General features: G+C 37.6%; 3 protein-coding genes and 1 long non-coding RNA gene across 5 annotated transcripts; 2 read left to right on the top strand and 2 right to left on the bottom strand.

Moving 5' to 3' along the window:
* Positions 1-3714: 3714 nt before the first annotated feature.
* On the bottom strand, positions 3715-5160 carry LOC134327107 (sialic acid synthase-like). The gene is made up of 3 exons (XM_063009185.1): positions 5014-5160; positions 4243-4509; positions 3715-4145 (listed from the first exon to the last, which is right to left on the bottom strand). Exons 1-3 carry the CDS (start codon positions 5158-5160, stop codon positions 3936-3938), a joined length of 624 nt encoding a protein of 207 aa, XP_062865255.1. The 3' UTR covers positions 3715-3935.
* Positions 4455-7389, top strand: LOC134326401 (uncharacterized). Of its 2 annotated transcripts, none has more exons than XM_063008553.1 (2): positions 4455-4559; positions 4979-7389. In XM_063008553.1, exon 2 carries the CDS (start codon positions 5893-5895, stop codon positions 6796-6798), a length of 906 nt encoding a protein of 301 aa, XP_062864623.1. In that variant the 5' UTR covers positions 4455-4559; positions 4979-5892; the 3' UTR covers positions 6799-7389. The 2 variants fall into 2 exon arrangements, with proteins under 2 accessions (XP_062864623.1, XP_062864624.1); XM_063008554.1 differs by lacking the exon at positions 4455-4559 and having other exon boundaries at positions 4808-5052; positions 5136-7389.
* A 6089-nt stretch (positions 7390-13478) lies between these two features.
* Positions 13479-24604, bottom strand: LOC134326114 (sialic acid synthase-like). Its single transcript, XM_063008322.1, has 6 exons — positions 24458-24604; positions 15634-15849; positions 15020-15119; positions 14778-14932; positions 14007-14273; positions 13479-13909 (listed from the first exon to the last, which is right to left on the bottom strand). Exons 1-6 carry the CDS (start codon positions 24587-24589, stop codon positions 13700-13702), a joined length of 1080 nt encoding a protein of 359 aa, XP_062864392.1. The 5' UTR covers positions 24590-24604; the 3' UTR covers positions 13479-13699.
* On the top strand, positions 13876-14990 carry LOC134326115 (uncharacterized). The gene is made up of 3 exons (XR_010014493.1): positions 13876-13957; positions 14743-14816; positions 14900-14990. It is a non-coding gene; the product is annotated as an uncharacterized LOC134326115 (long non-coding RNA).
* Positions 24605-26739: the final 2135 nt, after the last annotated feature.

Below are 26739 nucleotides of genomic sequence, written 5' to 3'. Positions count from 1 at the left end.
AGAGCAGAAGAGCCGGAACTACAGCTTCACTAACACGTTTAACCGCAACCTTTCATAATTAAAGTCTCTGATCCTTCTGGTGATACACGTTTAGTCTAGACATGAAATAGCCCGCAATCATTTTATTATTGTTATTATTATTATTATTATTATTATTATTATTATTATTATTATTATTATTATTAGTAGTAGTAGTAGTAGTAGTAGTTTTAGTAGTTGTTGTAGTAGTACTAGTACAACCCCTGGCAAAAATTATGGAATCACCACTCTTGGAAGATGTTCTTTCAATTGTTTAATTTTGTAGAAAAAAAATAAATCACAGACATGCCACAAAACTATCATTTCTCAAACTGTCAACCCTCTGGCATTAAGAAACAATAAAAAAAGAAACAAATATAATAGTTGTGGTCAGTCACAATTGCTTTTTTTTAGATCAAGTAGAGGAAAAAAATATGGAATCACTCAAATCTGAGGAAAAAATTATGGAATCATTAGAAAACACTGCACCATTATTACTTTGTTGCACCACCTCTGGCTTTTATAATGGTTTAAACTCTCTGAGGCATGGAGTTAACTAATGACAAACAGTATTCTTCATCAATCTGCCTTCAACTGTCTCTTATTGCTGTTGCCAGATCAGCTTTGCAGGTTGGAACCTTGTCATTGACCATTTTCTTCAATTTCCACCAGAGATTTTCAAATGGATTGAGATCCGGACTATTTGCAGGCCATGCCATTGACATTATATGTTTTCTTGAAGGAAAGTTTTCACGTCCTTTGCCCTATGGCAAGATGCATTATCATCTTGAAAAATGAAGTCATCATCACCAAACATCCTTTCAACTGATGGAATAAGAAAAGCGTCCAAAATTTCAATGTGGACTTTGGCATTTATTGAAGACCATCTCCCCTGTGCCTTTACCCGACATGCAGGCCCATATCATCAACAACTGTGGAAATTAACATGTTTTCTTTAGGCAGTTATCTTCATAAATTTCATTGGACAGACACCAAACAAAAGTTCCAGCATCATCACCTTGCCCAATGCAGATTCGCGATTCATCACTGAAGATCACTTTTATCCAGTCACCCACAGTCCACGATTGCTTTTCTTTAGCCTACTTTAACCTTGTTCTTTTCTTTTTAGGTGTTAATGATGGCTTTTGTTTGGCTTTTCTGTATGTAAATCCCATTTATTTTAGGTGATTTCTTACAGTTCAGTCACAGACATTGACTCCACTTTCCGGCCACTTGTTTCTCATTTGTTTTGTTGTGCATTTTCTGTTTTCAAGACATATTGCTTTAAGTTTTCTATCTTGATGCTTTGATGTCTTACTTGGTCTACCAGTATGCTTCCCTTTTACAACCTTCCCATTTTGTTTGTACTTGGTCCAGATTTTAAACACAGCTTACTGGGAACAACCAACATCTTTTGCGACATTCCACAATGATTTATCTTCTTGAAGGAGTTTTATAATCCTCTCATTTGTTTCAACTGACATATCTTGTGTTGGAACCATGATTCATGACAATCTGCTTTGTGCAACAGCTCTCCGAGGTGTAAGCACTCTTTTTAAACTGAAGAATAATTAGCAAATCTAATCTGCTGCAGATGTTTTGTTTTTAAACTGCAAATTACAGAGTGATTCCATAATTTTTTCCTCAGATTTGAGTGATTCCATATTTTTTTCCTCTACTTGATCTAAAAAAAGCAATTGTGACTGACCACAACTATTATATTTGTTTCTTTTTTTTATTGTTTCTTAAAGCCAGAAGGTTGACATTTTGAAAAATGATAGTTTTGTGGCATGTCTGTGATTTATTTTTTTTTCTACAAAATTAAACAATTGACAGAACATCTTCCAAGAGTGGTGATTGCATAATTTTTGCCAGGGGTTGTAGTAGTAGAAGTACTAGTCATAGTAGTGGTAGTAGTAATAGTAGAAGTATTATTATTATTATTGCTATTATTATTATTATTATTAGTAGTAGTAGTAGTAGTAGTAGAAGTCATAGTAGTGGTAGTAGTAGTAGAAGTATTATTATTATTATTATTATTGCTATTATTATTATTAGTAGTAGTAGTAGTACTAGTAGTAGTAGTAGTAGTAGTAGAAGTCATAGTAGTGGTAGTAGTAGTAATAGTAGAAGTATTATTATTAGTAGTAGTACTAGTAGTAGTCGTAGTAGTATAAATATTATTATTATTATTATTATTATTATTGCTATTATTATTATTAGTAGTAGTAGTAGTAGTAGAAGTCATAGTAGTAGTAGTATAAATATTATTATTATAATTGCTATTATTATTATTATTATTGCTATTGTTATTATTATTAGTAGTAGTAGTAGTAAAAGTCATAGTAGCAGAAGAAGTATTATTATTAGTAGTAGTAGTAGTAGTAGAAGTATTATTATTATTATTATTATTGCTATTGTTATTATTATTATTATTATTATTATTTTATTATTATAAACCCCATTTACAGAAAATATTAGGTACTTTGTAAATGCAATAAAACAAGAACCTTAGTGACCTTAGTGATGAAAACATAAAAAGCAAAATTGAATCTACGAAGTGAAGGTGTGATGTGCCCAGATAAACAGTGCGTAAATTATACAGACAACCTGTTATATATTAATCTAAAAAGCAATAAAAATTCATTTTAAGATTTTGCTTCCTTATGTGAACATCTGCAGGATAGGACTGATACACATCATTATTTGAAGAAGAACTGGATTATAAAAAGTTAAGCAATATTTGCATTAAGTCCTTTATTCTTAAACTTTAACTCTCAAATTACAAAGTAAATTTACACATCACATTTGAATAATACGCCTACTGACACCATCCCCTCTATAAAGTATGGTTGTGGTAGCACTGTTGTAGAGAAATCTTAAACTGGAAAACAAGTTTCTAAAACAATGGAATAAAGCAACACTGGAGGGTTTAAAATGAATAACACTGACGTCATTAAGTAGCCCAGTCAGAGTGTTTGTACAGCACCCAGCACTCCCTAACAAACCTGTTAAATGAGCATTCCATCAGTTTTAGAAGTTTAGGTTGTTAGGTTGCTTTTAACGTTTCTGAACATTCATAGCTGCGGCTCTGATGGATGCACACAACACAAAGTAAATAAGGTTGTGGGGTCGGCTGATGACATACTATCCTGGTCAAGGTTGCAGGGAGTCTGGCATCACTCTGAAACACATGACACCAGTCCAATGAAAATACACCCTGTCAACCTAACATAACATCATTCACCAATTAATGAGTTATATGCCCTTAAATTTGGCTAACTAGCAACCTGAACCCAACAACTGGGCTGTATAACCCAACGTTGTGCATTGTGTACAAGGCATTTTTAAGTACAATCTTGTTTAGCGTGGAATCATGGATCCGAATCCAGAGGTCTTGTAGTTTAACCAGTTTGTCAGGTATAGCTATTGTTCATATTTGCACGTCATCCTTTCAGCCTCCAGAAACTGGAATGCTTTGTGTACAAAAATAGCAAATATGAACTTTAACCTTAAATTAAGTTTCTACCACAGCACTGATGTTTTAGGCCACGTCATTCTTACAGCAGTTCTGTTTAACTTGTGATGAAAAACATAAAATATTAAAGGTAAACAGTCATGTCTGGCTATTCTCTAGTATTATAAAACACTGTTTAATGTTAGAGCTTTAAAAAATAAAATTTTTAACACAAACAATTGAATAATGAAAGCATTTTTATTGGTAAAACTATTCATTCTATTTTAACTATTAAACATTGTTTTGTTGGGTTCATGAGCACGTAATGAGTTACAGAAGGGATGGAAAGGTTAAAAAATGACAGTTACATAAACTGTTTAATTTTTTATTTATTATAGTTGATTATAGTTGGCATGAGAGGTTGATGGCACCAGTTCTAGTGTGACCAGCAAGAGTTCCTTCACTCTTCAGCTTGATTGCCATAGTTCTCCACTGCTTCCTCTGTGACACTCTCGTCCTCACCAATGTCCAGAGTCACTGCCTTCCCCACCAGATCAAAAAGGTCCTCAGGAGCAATGCCCTTCGGCTCGGCCACCTTTACTGTCAGCATGTCGAGAGTCAGCTCAGTTCCTTTAGGAATTGCTGTCTTCGCCACCACTGATTTACCCAGCTACAGAGACAAAGAGAGACATGAATACAGCAGCTACACCAGATAATGGTTTGTACCAGGACAGCTCATACTGTCAGTAAAGTAGCATGTGATTTACCTTAGCATGACAGGGTATTTCACAGGGCAGCATGTGTTTAACGCTGCTACCTAGTGATCGCTCCACGATTCTGACAGATCGTACCAACTCAGCAAGTTCAGAGGGGTCAAGAGAGGCGGCATGGTCATTTCCTTTCCAGGTCTTATCCAGAGTGAAATGACGTTCTAGCACCTTGGCACCAAGAGCCACTGCGGCTACCGACACAGCAATGCCAGTCTCATGTCCAGAGTAACCAATCGGGATGTCTGGAAACTCCTTCTGGTACTCCTATTGGTCAGAACAGAAAAAGGGACTCATTTTTTTTTTTTATAATTACTGTAAGAAAAGTTTGGTGCTCTTATTTCTCACACAAATATTTAAGTTCTCTTCAATTCATTTGAAATTAAATGAATGATTAGAAATACATGTGTTACAGTTATGACTTGTGTTGCACTGTGGTAATGAGTCTATGTGATGTCTAGTATGTGGCAAGTGTACATGCAAAGACAGGTGAGTTACAACAGTGATGACAGGCATGGTACCACAATGACAAGTGTGTTACCATAATGAACCATAATCACTTGTGTGTTATCGTAAAAACAAAGGTGTGATGGGTGTGGTACCATAGTAAGTGGTGTAAAACAACAAGTGTGTTAGCATGAAGGCAGGCGTATTATCATGCCGATAAAAATTAGGGTCATGTTAGTGACATGACTGATGATGACAGTTGTGTTAGCATGTGTTCGCATGATTACAGGTGTGTTGCCGTTAGCATAAGGATGGATGCTTTACCGTGATGACACGCAGGTTGATGTCCTCAGGTTCGAGTGGGTATGTACTGGTACACTGCAGGATACAGAAATTCTGATTGTCTTTCTTTACACTCTCATAGACTCTCCTCATTGTCTCCATAGACTGCATACCACTGGAGACCACCATGAGCCGACCTGAATGGAGGGAACGATAATTATAACTAGATTGTAGTTTCAGAACAATAAACACACTGTTTATTGGCAACTCCTCACGTCACTTCCGGTGGTACGCACGCTGAGACGCTAGCCTAGTAGTTTGTTTGTAGCCTTTAGCTAAATAACTTTTTATATACGTATGTTTTAAACATATAATTTATACGTTAATCTTCCGTGTGTTGTTGATTTAGTTTTATTTTGTTTATCGTAAAAAAGCGCTTGTGTTTACTAACGTAAATTCGTGCTGTGTTGGAAACTAGGAAACTTCTGCTACCGGCATCCGAACGAAGCCCGGTTTTGTTTGTTTTTGTACTTCAGCGCATAAACATCATAATTATCCAGAATTAAAACCGTTTTCGGTCCGCACGAAGCGCGTTTGTGTTTGGTTGTGTTCTGTATTTCAGCTCTTAAAACACCTCTGTTTTGTGAGGAGTTATAACCGTTTCTGTTCGTAGGAAGCGCGTTTATTTGTTTTGTACACCAGCGCATAACACCGTTTTCCTTTAGAATTACAGCCGCTTTTGTCCGAACGAAGCACGTTTGTGTTGGTTTGGTTGGTGGTTTTTGTATTCCAGCTCATCATCGCCTGTTTCATCCGGAATTAAAGCCGTTCTTCTGTGACTACCAGCAGAAGCGCCGGTGAATCCAACATAAACATCATCTCCAACTCATCTTGTAAAGCTAAGTATATTTCTTTGTTGTTATGGCCCCAGCAGGAGCGCTGTATCCATGTTCCGAGTGTAATATGTTCAGTTATTCCTTCTCCGTGTTTAGTGATAACTTTACATGTGATAAGTGTAGATTAGTGGTTAGTCTAACGGAGAAGATCTCAGTGTTAGAAGGGCGCATTCGGGCGTTAGAACAGACTACTACTAGTGAGGGCTTAGATTCAGCTGTAGCAGTCCCGAATGCCAGCAGTTCAGGTACAGAACCCCAGACTCCGGCATTAGAGCCCTCACAGCGGGGCGACTGGGTGACGTCTCGGCGACATAGTCGTAGGGAAAAGCACCGACCATCTCAGTTGCACGTGTCCAACAGGTTTTCCCCACTCAGTGAGCCACCCGCTGAGAAGCCTGTTAATGTAAGTGCTCTGGTTATAGGAGATTCTCAGCTCCGACACGTGCGTATTGCAACCCCCATAGAGACACCAGCAACCATAGTCACCTGTATTCCGGGGGCCAGGGCGCCTGACATCAGAGCAAACCTGAAAGTGCTGGCTAATGCTAATCGTAGATTTTCGAAGATTGTTATCCACGTCGGCACTAATGATGTTCGTTTACGGCAGTCTGAGGTTACTAAGAGTAATGTTAAAGAGGTGTGTGAGTTAGCTAGGTCGATGTCTGAGGCAGTAGTGTGCTCTGGCCCCTTACCGATTCGACCCAGTGGCGAAACCTACAGCAGGTTGTTGTCGCTGAACCGCTGGATGTCTAAATGGTGCTCAGAAAACTGCATCGATTTTGTAGATAACTGGTCCACCTTTGAGGGAAGGCCTGGTCTTTTGAAGCGGGATGGTGTCCACCCCACGTGGGAGGGTGCTGCTCGCATTTCTTGCAGCATAGGTGACAGGCTTTACCACCGCGTTAGTGTAGCGGCAGATAGTGTTAAATGACTATCCAGAGCCAAGACCAGGCAGCAGACTAACAGGCCTAACCGACTGTCTGCGAGTCGCCATCGGACGTCACCCGGAATCCTTAGGTCACAAACCATTGAGACTGTGTCTGTTTACCGTGGCAGGTGTAAGCCAAAACAAAATCAAAAAGTATGTCATAATAACTTAATTAAAATTAATCTAAATGAGCATCATGAAAACCCTAGTAAAGTTAAACTAAAGTTAGGACTTCTAAACATCAGGTCACTTGCATGCAAAACAGTAATTGTAAATGAAATAATTACAGATAATTGTCTTAGTGCCCTGTGTTTAACCGAGACCTGGGCTAGACCTGATGAGTATCTAAGTTTAAATGAAGCATCTCCTCCGGGTTACAGTTATGAACATAAGCCACGTCTTAGCGGTCGTGGTGGAGGAATAGCCGCAATTTATGATAAAGACATAGGTCTTACTGTAAAATCATCTCCCATAACAAACTCGTTTGAAGTTCTTATCTCTGACATAACCAATAAATGTTCATCTGATAAAAATAGTATGTTTAAACTGGTTACTGTTTATCGACCCCCTGGTCCTTACTCAGAATTTCTTAACGAATTTGCCGATTTTCTTTCTAAATTAGTCTTATCAACTAAGAAAGCTTTAATTGTTGGTGACTTTAATATTCATTATGAGGATAAGTGTAATCCACTCAAAATTGCGTTTGATTCTATTTTAGAATCCTTAGGCATCACCCAAAATGTAACAGGACCCACTCACCGCTGTAAACATACCTTAGATTTAATACTTACTTATGGTATAAACATAGACAACCTGGAAATTATACCACAGAATGACTTAATCTCTGATCACTCCCTACTAATATATGAAGTGTCCCTGTCCAATAATATACAGCAACCAAATCGTTTTAAATGTAAGCGCACTATTACATCTGCAACTGCAGCAGCGTTCATAAACTGCCTACCAGAATTACCAAATATATCAGCATCAGAACCTAAAGAACTAGATCAGGCAACTCAAAACCTAGAGACCGTACTGCGCACAACCTTAGATAACGTAGCCCCACTCAAAACTAAACTGATTAGGGAGAAAAAACTTGCTCCTTGGTACAATGACCACACATGCGCACTTAAACAAGCAGCACGGAAATTAGAACGTAAGTGGCGTCACACTACACTGGAGGTGTATAAGATTGCTTGGAAAGATGCTCTAACTGAGTATAAACATGCACTTATAAAAGCTAAATCTTTATATTATTCATCCCTAATAGAGAAAAATAAAAACAATCCTAGATTCCTTTTTGAGACAGTGTCCAAATTAACTAAAAACGTCAATGAAACTGAATCTAATATACCGCCCGACTGTACCAGTGATGATTTTTTAAAATTCTTTAATGACAAGATAGAAAAAATACGACTTCAGAGTCAGAGTGTGTCACTTGCCAATGTTAAGTATGGACTCACTCCGAGCAGCATTGGTGATAATAGTAACGAGTTAATCCAACTAAATTCCTTTAATCCAATCTCCCAAAATGAACTAACTGTGTTGATTAAATCATCGAAGTCATCATCGTGTATACTCGATCCTGTTCCAACTCGTTTACTTAAAGATTTACTCCCAGCTATTGTAGAGCCCCTGCTTACATTAATCAATGCATCCCTTAGCCTTGGGTATGTACCTAAATTGTTTAAAAGTGCTGTTATTAAACCCCTGATTAAAAAACCTAATCTTGATCCACATGTTTTATCTAATTATAGGCCAATTTCAAACCTTCCTTTTGTCTCAAAGATATTAGAAAAAGTCGTTTCCAAACAGCTATGTTCTTATTTGAATGAAAATTGTATTCATGAAAAATTTCAATCAGGATTTAGACCCAACCATAGTACCGAAACCGCATTAATTAGAGTAGTTAACGAGTTGTTAATGTCTTCTGATAATGGATGTGTCTCTTTTCTTGTTCTATTAGATCTTAGTGCAGCGTTTGATACGGTCGATCATAACATTTTACTGGAGAGGCTAGAAAATACAGTAGGTGTTAAAGGACTCGCACTCTCTTGGTTTCAATCATATTTGACTGACCGCTCTCAATTCGTTTATGTAAATAATAAATGCTCAGAAACTACAAAAGTAAAGTGTGGTGTTCCACAGGGGTCGGTACTTGGACCGCTATTATTTACACTCTATATGCTTCCACTAGGTGAAATTATTCATAAACATGGCATAAACTTTCACTGCTATGCAGATGACACACAGCTGTATATATCAGCCAAACCAAATGATACTGACACAATCAGTAAGATAGAAGATTGTGTAAACGACATAAAAAACTGGATGTCGTGTAATTTTCTTTTACTTAATTCAGATAAAACTGAGGTTTTACTTGTTGGCTCTAAAGCTGCAAGAGACAAGTTGTCTAACCTGGTGCTAAACTTAAACACGTTCTCTGTTACTCCCAGCCCAGATGTAAAAAACTTAGGTGTCACAATAGATTCAGATCTCTCCTTTGATACACACATTAATAATATTACTAGAGTTGCTTTCTATCATTTGCGTAATATCTCTAAAATAAGAAATATACTATCTGTTAATGACGCCGAAAAACTGATCCATGCGTTTATAACTTCTCGGTTAGATTATTGTAATGCTCTTCTAACTGGATGCTCTGGTAGATCCTTAAACAAACTCCAGTTAGTTCAAAATGCAGCAGCTCGAGTGCTAACTAGAACTAAAAAATTTGATCATATCACTCCTGTTCTATCATCTCTACACTGGCTGCCAGTTAAATTTCGCATTGATTACAAAATACTTTTACTAACCTATAAAGCGCTACATGGTCTGGCTCCACAGTATCTGAGTGAGCTTATTAATTACTACAACCCAGCACGTCCACTTCGTTCACAAGATGCAGGGTTACTTATAGTTCCTAAAATTAAAAAGACCAAAGCTGGTGGAAGAGCATTTTCTTACAAAGCTCCACAACTCTGGAATAATCTTCCTGCCTCTGTTCGGTATTCGGACACAGTCTCAATGTTTAAGTCTAAACTGAAAACATATTTATTTTCTCAGGCTTTTGATTAGTATAGACAAAGGCGCAGAGCTTGGGGGTTCTTGGTCATAGAAACTTGTGGTGATCAGGGATGTTGGGTCGCTGTCGTTCTGCCTCTCTTGTCCAATCACTCTGGTTTGGGTAGGAGAGGTGGGCGCTGATGTCCTGTGAAAGCCTTCATGACCTTGTTACCTGCTCGCTCTCCCTTTTAGTTATGCTGTAATAATTAGGGCTGCCGGAGTCTAAAACTCTCTGTAAAACTGTTTGTCAACTAGCATTGTACATTATTAACTACATTCTCTGTTGTTTTACCCCGAGGGCATTCTGATGGAAACCTGTTTACCCGCCGAGGTTAAGGATTAAAGTCGAGACTGCCGGGACAACGATGCTGCTCCTGTCAGATGTGACGGGTCTGGAGTAATTGCAACGACAAGAAATCACTACAGACTTTATTGAAGACTAGAGCGGATAACAACTCTATTATTATTTAATTGTTTATTTATCTATTTATTACCACTGTATGACTTTTAGATCATTCAATTCTGTGTTTGTATGATTTGTGTAAATCGTGTATTTATTTAAAGTATCCTCCAGACCACCCAAGAAGGATGGGCCCTGTTGAGTCTGGTTCCTCTCAAGGTTTCTTCCTGTAATTTTCAGGGAGTTTTTCCTTGCCACAGTCGCCCTCGGCTTGCTCAACAGGGGTTTTTGTATCTGTTGGTCCTGGATTTTGTAAAGTTGCTTTGAGACAATGTATATTGTAAAAAGCGCTATATAAATAAAGTTGACTTGACTTGACTTGACTGTTTTAAAATGTTTTTCTTTTTATTTTACCTTTCTTAGCGGCTTTCTCTAGGTAGGGGAAGTTGTTGCCGTCTGCAGAGCTGACTTTAAAAAAAGGCACGTCAATTTCGTGAAGAAATTCTACAGCCATCTGAAATCAAATAAAGTGTTAAAACCTTTCAATTAGTCCTAGAACATTAATATATATATGTATATTCTTAATAATGTGCGCTTAGGTGAAGCAGCAAGAAAGTCTGCCCATGTCCAGGTAAAAATGTCCAGAGTTAGAATCTAGCAGTGCTATCAGTTGGTCAGGTATCTACACAGACATGAGGCTATGTGTGCCAAACTTGTCAGTGCACTCTAAGTGCTGGTCCCACACAGGGAGGGCAATATATCTATTATTTATCTATTGCCCTTCACACACATATATTTGCCTCTAACAAATATGAAAACAGCATTTGTGAGATCAAGATCTGGTTTTGCTTTGTTTTTTTCTTGCTCTACACGTGATTTTATAATCAGCTTAAAACTGGATTAGAAAAGTACGGAGCCCCTTAGGGGTCACTAAGGAAAAAAAATATGTGAAGACAAAATCCGTACCCTCAGTTTAGTAAACCGTACCCTCAGTTTAGTAAACCGTACCCTCAGTTTAGTAAACCGTACCCTCGGATTTGTAAACTGTACTCGCGCTAAATGCGCTACAAGTTTTACTGCGCGCCTAAAACCCGTTTTACGGTAATACAGTTGCGAAACATTGAAGAGGATAAAGCATCTTTTTGCAGCTTAATATACTATATATTAGATATAATAACACACACACACACACCCATATATATATACATATATATATATATATATATATATATTTATATATATATGTGTGTGTGTGTGTTATATCTAATATATAGTAAAAAAAAGATGCTTTATCCTCTTCAGTGCTTCGCAAAACAAGTGGAATTGTTACAGACCAATTTGAAAGGTCTAAAATAAGCAAATCAAATTGTTATCAAAGCACTCCACTTTTTTCTTTAAGAGCATTAACTTTTTTATTAATGGAATACATTTCAGACATCTTTACTGTAGTAATCTTGGGTGATGGGATAGCAAACTTATTAAAAAGTCAAATCAATAACAATAAATAAACAATAAATAAATAAATCAATAAATAACACTAGTACTCATCTTGTGATTTTGAGACTATTTTACCCTAGGAATTTAGAATAATAGGATTGCAAACCAACGTAAAGTAAAATGCATATCAAATTATTATCAAATCACCCCATCAGACTCTTAAAGAATACTCCTCCTTATACTGTACATTTCACTTTACGTTGGTTTGCAATCCTATTATTCAAAATTCCTAAGGTAAAATACTCTCAAATCACAAGCTAAGTACTCGTGTTATTTATGATTGTGGGGTGGCATTTGATAAGATTTTGATTTGACTTTTTAATAAGTTTGCTATCCCATCACCCCAGCTGTAAAAAGATGCTTTATTCTCTTCAATGCTTCGCAACTGTATTACCGTAAAACGGGGTGTGGGCGCACAGTAAAACTTGTAGCGCAGACAATCCGTGCGTACGGTTTACTAAAACTTATAATATTATTATAAACCCCATTTACAGAAAATATTAGGTACTTTGTAAATGCAATAAAACAAGAACCTTAGTGACCTTAGTGATGAAAACATAAAAAGCAAAATTTAATCTACGAAGTGAAGGTGTGATGTGCCCAGATAAACAGTGCGTAAATTATACAGACAACCTGTTATATATTAATCTAAAAAGCAATAAAAATTCATTTTAAGATTTTGCTTCCTTATGTGAACATCTGCAGGATAGGACTGATACACATCATTATTTGAAGAAGAACTGGATTATAAAAAGTTAAGCAATATTTGCATTAAGTCCTTTATTCTTAAACTTTAACTCTCAAATTACAAAGTAAATTTAAACATCACATTTGAATAATACGCCTACTGACACCATCCCCTCTATAAAGTATGGTTGTGGTAGCACTGTTGTAGAGAAATCTTAAACTAGTTTTTAAAGTTTCTAAAACAATGGAATAAAGCAACACTGGAGGGTTTAAAATGAATAACACTGACGTCATTAAGTAGCCCAGTCAGAGTGTTTGTACAGCACCCAGCACTCCCTAACAAACCTGTTAAATGAGCATTCCATCAGTTTTAGAAGTTTAGGTTGTTAGGTTGCTTTTAACGTTTCTGAACATTCATAGCTGCGGCTCTGATGGATGCACACAACACAAAGTAAATAAGGTTGTGGGGTCGGCTGATGACATACTATCCTGGTCAAGGTTGCAGGGAGTCTGGCATCACTCTGAAACACATGACACCAGTCCAATGAAAATACACCCTGTCAACCTAACATAACATCATTCACCAATTAATGAGTTATATGCCCTTAAATTTGGCTAACTAGCAACCTGAACCCAACAACTGGGCTGTATAACCCAACGTTGTGCATTGTGTACAAGGCATTTTTAAGTACAATCTTGTTTAGCGTGGAATCATGGATCCGAATCCAGAGGTCTTGTAGTTTAACCAGTTTGTCAGGTATAGCTATTGTTCATATTTGCACGTCATCCTTTCAGCCTCCAGAAACTGGAATGCTTTGTGTACAAAAATAGCAAATATGAACTTTAACCTTAAATTAAGTTTCTACCACAGCACTGATGTTTTAGGCCACGTCATTCTTACAGCAGTTCTGTTTAACTTGTGATGAAAAACATAAAATATTAAAGGTAAACAGTCATGTCTGGCTATTCTCTAGTATTATAAAACACTGTTTAATGTTAGAGCTTTAAAAAATAAAATTTTTAACACAAACAATTGAATAATGAAAGCATTTTTATTGGTAAAACTATTCATTCTATTTTAACTATTAAACATTGTTTTGTTGGGTTCATGAGCACGTAATGAGTTACAGAAGGGATGGAAAGGTTAAAAAATGACAGTTACATAAACTGTTTAATTTTTGATTTATTATAGTTGATTATAGTTGGCATGAGAGGTTGATGGCACCAGTTCTAGTGTGACCAGCAAGAGTTCCTTCACTCTTCAGCTTGATTGCCATAGTTCTCCACTGCTTCCTCTGTGACACTCTCGTCCTCACCGATGTCCAGAGTCACTGCCTTCCCCACCAGATCAAAAAGGTCCTCAGGAGCAATGCCCTTCGGCTCGGCCACCTTTACTGTCAGCATGTCGAGAGTCAGCTCAGTTCCTTTAGGAATTGCTGTCTTCGCCACCACTGATTTACCCAGCTACAGAGACAAAGAGAGACATGAATACAGCAGCTACACCAGAGAATGGTTTGTACCAGGACAGCTCATACTGTCAGTAAAGTAGCATGTGATTTACCTTAGCATGACAGGGTATTTCACAGGGCAGCATGTGTTTAACGCTGCTACCTAGTGATCGCTCCACGATTCTGACAGATCGTACCAACTCAGCAAGTTCAGAGGGGTCAAGAGAGGCGGCATGGTCATTTCCTTTCCAGGTCTTATCCAGAGTGAAATGACGTTCTAGCACCTTGGCACCAAGAGCCACTGCGGCTACCGACACAGCAATGCCAGTCTCATGCCCAGAGTAACCAATCGGGATGTCTGGAAACTCCTTCTGGTACTCCTATTGGTCAGAACAGAAAAAGGGACTCATTTTTTTTTTTTATAATTACTGTAAGAAAAGTTTGGTGCTCTTATTTCTCACACAAATATTTAAGTTCTCTTCAATTCATTTGAAATTAAATGAATGATTAGAAATACATGTGTTACAGTTATGACTTGTGTTGCACTGTGGTAATGAGTCTATGTGATGTCTAGTATGTGGCAAGTGTACATGCAAAGACAGGTGAGTTACAACAGTGATGACAGGCATGGTACCACAATGACAAGTGTGTTACCATAATGTACCATAATCACTTGTGTGTTATCGTAAAAACAAAGGTGTGATGGGTGTGGTACCATAGTAAGTGGTGTAAAACAACAAGTGTGTTAGCATGAAGGCAGGCGTATTATCATGCCGATAAAAATTAGGGTCATGTTAGTGACATGACTGATGATGACAGTTGTGTTAGCATGTGTTCGCATGATTACAGGTGTGTTGCCGTTAGCATAAGGATGGATGCTTTACCGTGATGACACGCAGGTTGATGTCCTCAGGTTCGAGTGGGTATGTACTGGTACACTGCAGGATACAGAAATTCTGATTGTCTTTCTTTACACTCTTATAGACTCTCCTCATTGTCTCCATAGACTGCATACCACTGGAGACCACCATGGGCCGACCTGAATGGAGGGAACAATAATTATAACTAGATTGTAGTTTCAGAACAATAAACACACTGTTTTAAAATGTTTTTCTTTTTATTTTACCTTTCTTAGCGGCTTTCTCTAGGTAGGGGAAGTTGTTGGCGTCTGCAGAGCTGACTTTAAAAAAAGGCACGTCAATTTCGTGAAGAAATTCTACAGCCATCTGAAATCAAATAAAGTGTTAAAACCTTTCAATTAGTCCTAGAACATTAATATATATGTATATTCTTAATAATGTGCGCTTAGGTGAAGCAGCAAGAAAGTCTGCCCATGTCCAGGTAAAAATGTCCAGAGTTAGAATCTAGCAGTGCTATCAGTTGGTCAGGTATCTACACAGATATGAGGCTATGTGTGCCAAACTTGTCAGTGCACTCTAAGTGCTGGTCCCACACAGGGAGGGCAATATATCTATTATTTATCTATTGCCCTTCACACACATATATTTGCCTCTAACAAATATGAAAACAGCATTTGTGAGATCAAGATCTGGTTTTGATTTGTTTTTTCTTGCTCTACACGTGATTTTATAATCACCTTAAAACTGGATTAGAAAAGTGTAGTCTAAAAGTGAAATAATTTTGGCTTTTTAAAAGCACTGTAAGCAAAATAAAATGAAAAAAGTTAGTATATTTTTCAGTTGCAACATTTAGTTTTGTGTGGAAAACATGACTCCTGACCTCGTCCATGCCAGAGGCGGTGAAGTAGATGCCAACTTCCTGAGCGTAGCGCTGCAGTTCTCTGTACTGATCGTGGCTGAACTCCAGGTAACGCTTGTGCTCTCCGTACGTTTTTCCCCACGAGTGTTTGGAGGTGTAAGGGCGCTCCAGGGCACGTTTATTAAATTTATACTCCAACTCACTCTTCTGAAACTTAGCACAGTCTGCCCCGCAATCCTGAAACAAAATCAGTAACATCATTTTAAATAGAAAAACAACTATTAAATTAATCTAATAGATAATATTGCTGCTTTATGCTGGATAGTTATGGTCTAACTTTAAGATATAATATAAGATAAGATAAGATAAGATAAGATAAGATAAGATTCCTTTATTGATCCCCATGGGGGAAATTTGAGTGTTACAGCAGCTCCAGTACAGTAAGTACTTTGCAGCTATAACAGCCTCCACACTTTCTTCAAGATATTGAAGGCTTTGCTTAAGATTTTGGACTGTTTTGTTTGTTATAAATTAATTGAATGTGGCATTTTTATGCAGTTTTTTTTCAATGTTAAATTTTGCAAACAAATAAAACGTGTACTAAAGTTTGCAAAAGTTACTTTTTTATTAACTTAATTATAACTTTGTGACTGTGAATGTGTTTTGTGTGTGTAAAATATTATATGGTTATTTCCAGCTTCTGTGAACAGTTTCTGTTACAATTATTTGCATTAACTTCTTAAAACGTTGCAACCGCGACCCCCACCAGGAAAGTGAATAGTTGAATATTACCTGCAAAAAATTAGAATTTGGCAGACCGAACCCAGCGCGACCCTGATCAGGTCAAAGCGGTGGTAAAACGTGAACATGATGGTGACATAATAACTGTTAAGTACGCAATTCGTTCCACGCATGCGTAATGGCGCTCAGTTGACAGCAGCAATGTTTACACACCAATGAACATAACTGTTTACAGTATAAACTACTCTACAATTACATCTTCGGCACTTAGCAGACGATTTTATCCAAAGAGACTTACAGCTGTGACAGTCTACAATCTAAACCGCAACTCAGGGTTAAGGGCCTTGCTCAAGTTTTCTTGTGATCAAAACTGGTGACTAAATGCATCTGTACATGAACTAATTATTTTTTTCACTGTAATCAGGGACTGACACAAGGGAAAATAATTGTATGTTTATCAGTGCCAGACAATTTCCAAATTAGTGTTTCTCACTTAATAATACTAGTGGAGTTGGTGAAATGTACGCAAAATTATGGAAGTAAATCTGTCTCATCAGATTTTGAATTTAAAAGCCTTTGAATTTTGATTACTGAACTTTAAGCCTTTGAATTTTGATTACTGAACTTTTTTGCCTCAGAATTCAACCCACACATTTTACAATAACTCATTTTCACTTTCATTTTTTGATGTTAACAAATTCAAAATCAAAAATTCAAGTTTATAAAATTCAAATAATATATATTCAGGTTGCTCAAATTCGATAGGTCAAATTCAGATCACAAAATTCAGATTAAAAAATTCAGACTAAACATCCGGGACACGCAGGATGAGCAATCGATTCCAGAGCCGTAGAGAGAACAGAGTAGCGACACTCCCATAGAGAACCGCTGTGACGGGGGCGGGACGTTTCTCTGCACAGCTCCGGGTGGAGCTCTGTTCATTTCCACTACTGAGCAGCATTTTCAGCTGTATGTTGCTTTGTTTTAAAGAAATAATGAATTTGATGTCATTAATATACTTAATACTGTTATTGTTTAGCATTTGCTCAGCACTAAATGTTACATGTTTATCTTATTTAATAGGTATAACTGAATTTAGCTCAGTCAGTTAAGCTTAATTAATGCCACTAGAGTCTTTTCACCTAAAATGAGGTGATTAATCAAGAGTCTTGTTACAGAAATGATAATAAAACATTAGAGCCATAATAAATCATGCTACTTTTACTTTCACACTTAAGTACATTGGAAGGTAAATACTTTAGTACTTATACTCAGTGAAGTGGAGGTAAAGAGTATTTTACTTTTACTACTACTTTTACTGGAGTAATATTTTACCTTGGATATCTCTACTTTAACTCAACTACATGGTTTGTCTACCTTGTCCACCACTTACATTAGACAAAATGAACTTGTGCATATTATTATGAATTAATTCATGTATTACATGTAGGAATGAATTATTAATCACTCATGAAATAAGAGATGAATGAAGCTATTTCATGTACCTGCACAATAATGTTAAAGGTACGGGAGTGTGTTTATGAATCTGTTCATTCAGTGCAGGTAAACATTATGAATCCAGCCACATGGCTCAGTGTTTAACCAAAATGATGATTATTATTATTATTATGAATCCTCAGGAAAGTGAAGGGAGATTATAGTTTATGCAAAAAAAAAGAAAGAAAAAAAGCTCTTTAATCTCTGTACTGTATATTGTTTATACTACTTAATGATATGGCATTATTTAATGTATGCTAATATAATGTACTGTGTGTTAACAAGAACGATCTATTCATTATGTCATTATAAACATCAATCTTTCACTTCATATACCAAATGCAGTAAATGTAAAGGCAGTTGAAAATACCCAGAAATTGTACAAATGTTTATTATTTAGTGTTTAATACTTCATTCACTGCTGCTTGTCCCATCCCAGCTAGCCTTGTAATTGTGGCCCACTTCCGGCGCAGCTGGGCCGGAATAGCCCCCAAAACACTGCGATACCATTTATTTCCCGTTTTCTTCTCCTTTCACATCCTCATAGATAAAATAATACATTTATTCTACAGATTAACTACAGATTAACTACAGATTGTGCAGCAGAAAGTATTTTATTAAGATAATTGCAGCAAGTATAATAATAATAATAATAATAATCAGAATATTAAAAATAAGACAAATTATAAAAGTGAAACAAAATGACAACTATATTAATATTATATATAGAAAATAACATATAATTGCATATAAGAATGATAATTATCAAAGTGAACAATATTGTAAATATACATACTATACTACGCATACACAATACTACTAAACATACTACTACTACAACTACATCTACTAATACAGCCTACATACATACCATAAATATTTTACACACACACACACACACACACACACACACACACATATACAGGTCCTTCTCAAAAAATTAGCATATTGTGATAAAGTTCATTATTTTCCATAATGTAATGATAAAAATTAAACTTTCATATATTTTAGATTCATTGCACACCAACTGAAATATTTCAGGTCTTTTATTGTTTTAATACTGATGATTTTGGCATACAGCTCATGAAAACCCAAAATTCCTATCTCAAAAAATTAGCATATTTCATCCGACCAATAAAAGAAAAGTGTTTTTAATACAAAAAAAGTCAACCTTCAAATAATTATGTTCAGTTATGCACTCAATACTTGGTCGGGAATCCTTTTGCAGAAATGACTGCTTCAATGCGGCGTGGCATGGAGGCAATCAGCCTGTGGCACTGCTGAGGTGTTATGGAGGCCCAGGATGCTTCGATAGCGGCCTTAAGCTCATCCAGAGTGTTGGGTCTTGTGTCTCTCAACTTTCTCTTCACAATATCCCACAGATTCTCTATGGGGTTCAGGTCAGGAGAGTTGGCAGGCCAATTGAGCACAGTAATACCATGGTCAGTAAACCATTCACCAGTGGTTTTGGCACTGTGAGCAGGTGCCAGGTCGTGCTGAAAAATGAAATCTTCATCTCCATAAAGCTTTTCAGCAGATGGAAGCATGAAGTGCTCCAAAATCTCCTGATAGCTAGCTGCATTGACCCTGCCCTTGATAAAACACAGTGGACCAACACCAGCAGCTGACATGGCACCCCAGACCATCACTGACTGTGGGTACTTGACACTGGACTTCAGGCATTTTGGCATTTCCTTCTCCCCAGTCTTCCTCCAGACTCTGGCACCTTGATTTCCGAAAACAGTACTTTGGACCACTGAGCAACAGTCCAGTGCTGCTTCTCTGTAGCCCAGGTCAGGCACTTCTGCCGCTGTTTCTGGTTCAAAAGTGGCTTGACCTGGGGAATGCGGCACCTGTAGCCCATTTCCTGCACACGCCTGTGCACGGTGGCTGTGGATGTTTCTACTCCAGACTCAGTCCACTGCTTCCGCAGGTCCCCCAAGGTCTGGAATCGGCCCTTCTTCACAATCTTCCTCAGGGTCCGGTCACCTCTTCTCGTTGTGCAGCGTTTTCTGCCACACTTTTTTCTTCCCACATACTTCCCACTGAGGTGCCTTGATACAGCACTCTGGGAACAGCCTATTCGTTCAGAAATTTCTTTCTGTGTCTTACCCTCTTGCTTGAGGGTGTCAATGATGGCCTTCTGGACAGCAGTCAGGTCGGCAGTCTTACCCATGAATGCAGTTTTGAGTAATGAACCAGGCTGGGAGTTTTTAAAAGCCTCAGGAATCTTTTGCAGGTGTTTAGAGTTAATTCGTTGATTCAGATGATTAGGTTAATAGCTCGTTTAGAGAACCTTTTCATGATATGCTAATTTTTTGAGATAGGAATTTTGGGTTTTCATGAGCTGTATGCCAAAATCATCAGTATTAAAACAATAAAAGACCTGAAATATTTCAGTTGGTGTGCAATGAATCTAAAATATATGAAAGTTTAATTTTTATCATTACATTATGGAAAATAATGAACTTTATCACAATATGCTAATTTTTTGAGAAGGACCTGTATATATATATACAGTGTATCACAAAAGTGAGTACACCCCTCACATTTCTGCAGATATTTAAGTATATCTTTTCATGGGACAACACTGACAAAATGACACTTTGACACAATGAAAAGTAGTCTGTGTGCAGCTTATATAACAGTGTAAATGTATTCTTCCCTCAAAATAACTCAATATACAGCCATTAATGTCTAAACCACCGGCAACAAAAGTGAGTACACCCCTAAGAGACTACACCCCTAAATGTCCAAATTGAGCACTGCTTGTCATTTTCCCTCCAAAATGTCATGTGATTTGTTAGTGTTACTAGGTCTCAGGTGTGCATAGGGAGCAGGTGTGTTCAATTTAGTAGTACAGCTCTCACACTCTCTCATACTGGTCACTGAAAGTTCCAACATGGCACCTCATGGCAAAGAACTCTCTGAGGATCTTAAAAGACGAATTGTTGCGCTACATGAAGATGGCCAAGGCTACAAGAAGATTGCCAACACCCTGAAACTGAGCTGCAGCACAGTGGCCAAGATCATCCAGCGTTTTAAAAGAGCAGGGTCCACTCAGAACAGACCTCGCGTTGGTCGTCCAAAGAAGCTGAGTGCACGTGCTCAGCGTCACATCCAACTGCTGTCTTTGAAAGATAGGCGCAGGAGTGCTGTCAGCATTGCTGCAGAGATTGAAAAGGTGGGGGGTCAGCCTGTCAGTGCTCAGACCATACGCCGCACACTACATCAAATTGGTCTGCATGGCTGTCACCCCAGAAGGAAGCCTCTTCTGAAGTCTCTACACAAGAAAGCCCGCAAACAGTTTGCTGAAGACATGTCAACAAAGGACATGGATTACTGGAACCATGTCCTATGGTCTGATGAGACCAAGATTAATTTGTTTGGTTCAGATGGTCTCAAGCATGTGTGGCGGCAATCAGGTGAGGAGTACAAAGATAAGTGTGTCATGCCTACAGTCAAGCATGGTGGTGGGAATGCCATGGTCTGGGGCTGCATGAGTGCAGCAGGTGTTGGGGAGTTACATTTCATTGAGGGACACATGAACTCCAATATGTACTGTGAAATACTGAAGCAGAGCATGATCCCCTCCCTCCGGAAACTGGGTCGCAGGGCAGTGTTCCAGCATGATAATGACCCCAAACACACCTCTAAGACGACCACTGCTTTATTGAAGAGGCTGAGGGTAAAGGTGATGGACTGGCCAAGCATGTCTCCAGACCTAAACCCAATAGAACATCTTTGGGGCATCCTCAAGCGGAAGGTGGAGGAGCGCAAAGTCTCGAATATCCGCCAGCTCTGTGATGTCGTCATGGAGGAGTGGAAAAGCATTCCAGTGGCAACCTGTGAAGCTCTGGTAAACTCCATGCCCAGGAGAGTTAAGGCAGTTCTGGGAAATAATGGTGGCCACACAAAATATTGACACTTCAGGAACTTTCACTAAGGGATGTACTCACTTTTGTTGCCGGTGGTTTAGACATTAATGGCTGTATATTGAGTTATTTTGAGGGAAGAATAAATTTACACTGTTATATAAGCTGCACACAGACTACTTTTCATTGTGTCAAAGTGTCATTTTGTCAGTGTTGTCCCATGAAAAGATATACTTAAATATCTGCAGAAATGTGAGGGGTGTACTCACTTTTGTGATACACTGTATATACAGTGGTGGAAATAAGTATTTTATATTATTAATTATTATTATTAAGTATTTAATACACTATTGAATGAGCTTTAATTATTTTGCAGCTGTTGGCTAATGCAAGAAACTGTTTACCTTTTAGCTAACGTTACCTGAAGTGTATTAGTTCAGACTACCAGTTAACCTGAAACTCAATAGATAACATTACCTAACAGTTTCCATTTCCAAATTGCTCTCTATCTTAATCCAAAACTCATTAATAGACTTTCTGCTTACATTTTGCTAAGTAAAATGTTAAGATTCAACGTTAATTTACCAAACACGAACAAATAATTAGTCCTCTTTTTTAACGGCTCGCATCGCACTGTTGCTATGGTGACGTTGTTCCGCGTTTCTACGAGCACCAGCCAAACCCAGCTGTGGTAACAACTGGACCGGATCTGGCTACACTGATTCTGGCCGATTCTGACACTCGGCCGACTGTGCCGATAGAAAAGAGGGAGCTGGACCAGATGATTGTGCTAGCTGGGATATGAGAACATGACAGCGCGGGGTTTTTTGAAACTATTGGATGGATACATAAACCACGTGACCGTGTGGCGGCGAGAACAAGGAGTGTCGCAACTCTCTCTATCTACGGCTCTGATCGATTCTGTCTCAAATCGAACCGACACCCAGCCAATCAAGTTACACTCCAGCGATCAAGTGACAACGAAGCGGCTTCGTTTACAGCAGAGCCGTAGAGAGAGAGAGTTGCGACACTTCTTGTTCTCGCGGTCACGTGGTTTATGTACCCCTCCAGTAGTTCCAAACAAACCCGGCGCTGTCATGGGACAAGCAGCAGTGAGTGAAATATTAAACGGCAAATAATAAAATATTGTACAATTTCTGGGTATTTTCACCTGCCTTTACATTTACTGCATCTGCTTTAATGTCAGTTTGGTATATGAAGTGGAAGATTTTTATAATGACTTAATAGGTTGTTCTTGTTAACACACAGTACATTATATTAGCATACATTACATAGTGTGATATCATTAAGTAGTAGAGACAATATACAGTACAGAGATTAAAGAGCTTTTTTTTTTTTTTTTTTTTGCATAAACTATAATCTCCCTTCACTTTCCTGAGGATTCATAATAATAATAATAATAATCATTTTGGTTAAACACTGAGCCATGTGGCTGGATTCATAAGGTTTACCTGCACTGAATGAACAGATTCATAAACACACTCCCGTACCTTTAACATTATTGTGCAGGTACATGAAATAGCTTCATTCATCTCTTATTTCATGAGTGATTAATAATTCATTCCTACATGTAATACATGAATTAATTCATAATAATATGCACAAGTTCATTTTGTCTAATGTAAGTGGTGGACAAGGTACACAAACCATGTAGTTGATTAGAAGTAGGTAAAATATTACTCCAGTAAAAGTAGTAGTAAAAGTAAAATACTCTTTACCTCCACTTCACTGAGTATAAGTACTAAAGTATTTACCTTCCAATGTACTTAAGTGTGAAAGTAAAAGTAGCATGATTTATTATGGCTCTAATGTTTTATTATCATTTCTGTAACAAGACTCTTGATTAATCACCTCATTTTAGGTGAAAAGACTCTAGTGGCATTAATTAAGCTTAACTGACTGAGCTAAATTCAGTTATACCTATTAAATAAGATAAACATGTAACATTTAGTGCTGAGCAAATGCTAAACAATAACAGTATTAAGTATATTAATGACATCAAATTCATTATTTCTTTAAAACAAAGCAACATACAGCTGAAAATGCTGCTCAGTAGTGGAAATGAACAGAGCTCCACCCGGAGCTGTGCAGAGAAATGTCCCGCCCCCGTCACAGCGGTTCTCTATGGGAGTGTCGCTACTCTGTTCTCGCTACGGCTCTGGAATCGATTGCTCATCCTGCGTGTCCCGGATGTTTAGTCTGAATTTTTTAATCTGAATTTTGTGATCTGAATTTGACCTATCGAATTTGAGCAACCTGAATATATATTATTTGAATTTTATAAACTTGAATTTTTGATTTTGAATTTGTTAACATCAAAAAATGAAAGTGAAAATGAGTTATTGTAAAATGTGTGGGTTGAATTCTGAGGCAAAAAAGTTCAGTAATCAAAATTCAAAGGCTTAAAGTTCAGTAATCAAAATTCAAAGGCTTTTAAATTTCAAAATCTGATGAGACAGATTTACTTCCATACAAAATTTGTTATCTGGAGAGCACAGGAAAATTAATGAAAAAAAAAACTTCTCAGCACGAAAAAATAAGTCGTGATCTCAAGAAAACAACTTTTGTTATTTTAAGATCACAAGATAATAACACATGGTCTATCTGGATATCCGTTAATTACAGAGTGTACTAATAATAATCAGTCACTTAATGTAGCCTATAATTTAATAATACATTTAAAAAATAATAAACAGTAGAAATATTCTTACTTTAGCGAGCTTGATCATCTTCTTGGCGATCTCTAAATCTCCCTGATGATTCTGTCCGATTTCTGCTATAATGAAGCACGGGTGATCAGATCCGATCATCCTGCCAGGACACAGTTCAAACTGCAGCACCATCTTCTTCACTTTATATTGTGTAAACTAGATTTAGTGCTATAATCACTGTGCTACACTGCACTGTACAGGACTGAGTGAAGCCCACAACTCTTATGTACAGTGCCTTGCAAAAGTATTCAGCCCCCTTGAACTTTTCAACCTTTTGCCACATTTCAGGCTTTAAACATAAAGATATGAAATTGTAATTTTTTGTGAAGAATCAACAACAAGTGGGACACAATCGTGAAGTGGAACGAAATTTATTGGATATTTTAAACTTTTTTTAGAAATAAAAAACTGAAAAGTGGGGCGTGCAATATTATTCAGCCCCCTTGCGTTAATACTTTGTAGCGCCACCTTTTGCTGCGATTACAGCTGCAAGTCGCTTGGGGTATGTCTCTATCAGTTTTGCACATCGAGAGACAGAAATTTTTGCCCATTCTTCCTTGCAAAACAGCTCGAGCTCAGTGAGGTTGGATGGAGAGCGTTTGTGAACAGCAGTTTTCAGCTCTTTCCACAGATTCTCGATGGGATTCAGGTCTGGACTTTGACTTGGCCATTTTCACCTGGATAAGTTTATTTGTGAACCATTCCATTGTAGATTTTGCTTTATGTTTTGGATCATTGTCTTGTTGGAAGATAAATCACCGTCCCAGTCTCAGGTCTTTTGCAGACTGCAACAGGTTTTCTTCCAGAATGGTCCTGTATTTGGCTCCATCCATCTTCCCATCAATTTTAACCATCTTCACTGTCCCTGCTGAAGAAAAGCAGGCCCAAACCATGATGCTGCCACCACCATGTTTGACAGTGGGGATGGTGTGTTCAGGGTGATGAGCTGTGTTGCTTTTATGCCAAACATAACGTTTTGCGTTGTGGCCAAAAAGTTCGATTTTGGTTTCATCTGACCAGAGCACCTTCTTCCACATGCTTGGTGTGTCTCCCAGGTGACTTTTTATAGATATCTTTGAGAAATGGCTTTCTTCTTGCCACTCTTCCATAAAGGCCAGATTTGTGCAGTGTACGACTGATTGTGTCCTATGGACAGAGTCTCCCACCTCAGCTGTAGATCTCTGCAGTTCATTCAGAGTGATCATGGGCCTCTTGGCTGCATCTCTGATCAGTCTTCTCCTTGTTTGAGCTGAAAGTTTAGAGGGACGGCCGGGTCTTGGTAGATTTGCAGTGGTCTGATACTCCATTCATTTCAATATGATCGCTTGCACAGTGCTCCTTGAGATGTTTAAAGCTTGGGAAATCTTTTTGTATCCAAATTCGGCTTTAAACTTCTCCACAACAGTATCTCGGACCTGCCTGGTGTGTTTCTTGGTCTTCATGATGCTCTCTGCGCTTTAAACAGAACTCTGAGACTATCACAGAGCAGGTGCATTTATACGGAGACTTGATTACACACAGGTGGATTCTATTTATCACCATCAGTCATTTAGGTCAACATTGGATCATTCAGAGATCCTCACTGAACTTCTGGAGTGAGTTTGCTGCACTGAAAGTAAAGGGGCTGAATAATATTGCACGCCCCACTTTTCAGGTTTTTATTTCTAAAAAAAGTTTAAAATATCCAATAAATTTCGTTCCACTTCACGATTGTGTCGCACTTGTTATTGATTCTTCACAAAAAATTACAATTTCATATCTTTATGTTTAAAGCCTGAAATGTGGCAAAAGGTTGAAAAGTTCAAGGGGGCTGAATACTTTTGCAAGGCACTGTATATAGTGCAGAAGAGCCGGAACTACAATTACATTAACAAATGTAACCACACCCTTTTATAATTAGTGTGATGGCAGTAAGTCTTCTTTTTTTCTTGTTATTATTCTTATTATTTTTATTCAGTCCCTTTTTTATCTGACTTTTTTCTTTTACAATTTTAGGACATTGACACCATATTCCAGTCACCCCAGTAACAGTAACTTGTGTGACCAGATCTGGATTTCAATTATGACACATTACTGAATTAAGATATCTCTAATTATATTTTGACATTTAGTTGTATGGAAGCTATAGTTTAAGACATCTGCTATTAGTTACTATCCTAAACATAAATGTCAGATATGTAGTTAAATTGTGAGGTTATAATATCGTGAATGAATGATTTATGTGTTCGTGGGTATCTTGAATTATTATTTTGACTAGTTAAAACGTAGAAGATTAGGAATCA

The sequence above is a fragment of the Trichomycterus rosablanca genome, chromosome 14 (assembly GCF_030014385.1).
Source record: "Trichomycterus rosablanca isolate fTriRos1 chromosome 14, fTriRos1.hap1, whole genome shotgun sequence".
NCBI classification, from domain to species: Eukaryota; Metazoa; Chordata; class Actinopteri; order Siluriformes; family Trichomycteridae; genus Trichomycterus; species Trichomycterus rosablanca.
This window is presented reverse-complemented; position numbering and strand designations above follow the sequence as displayed.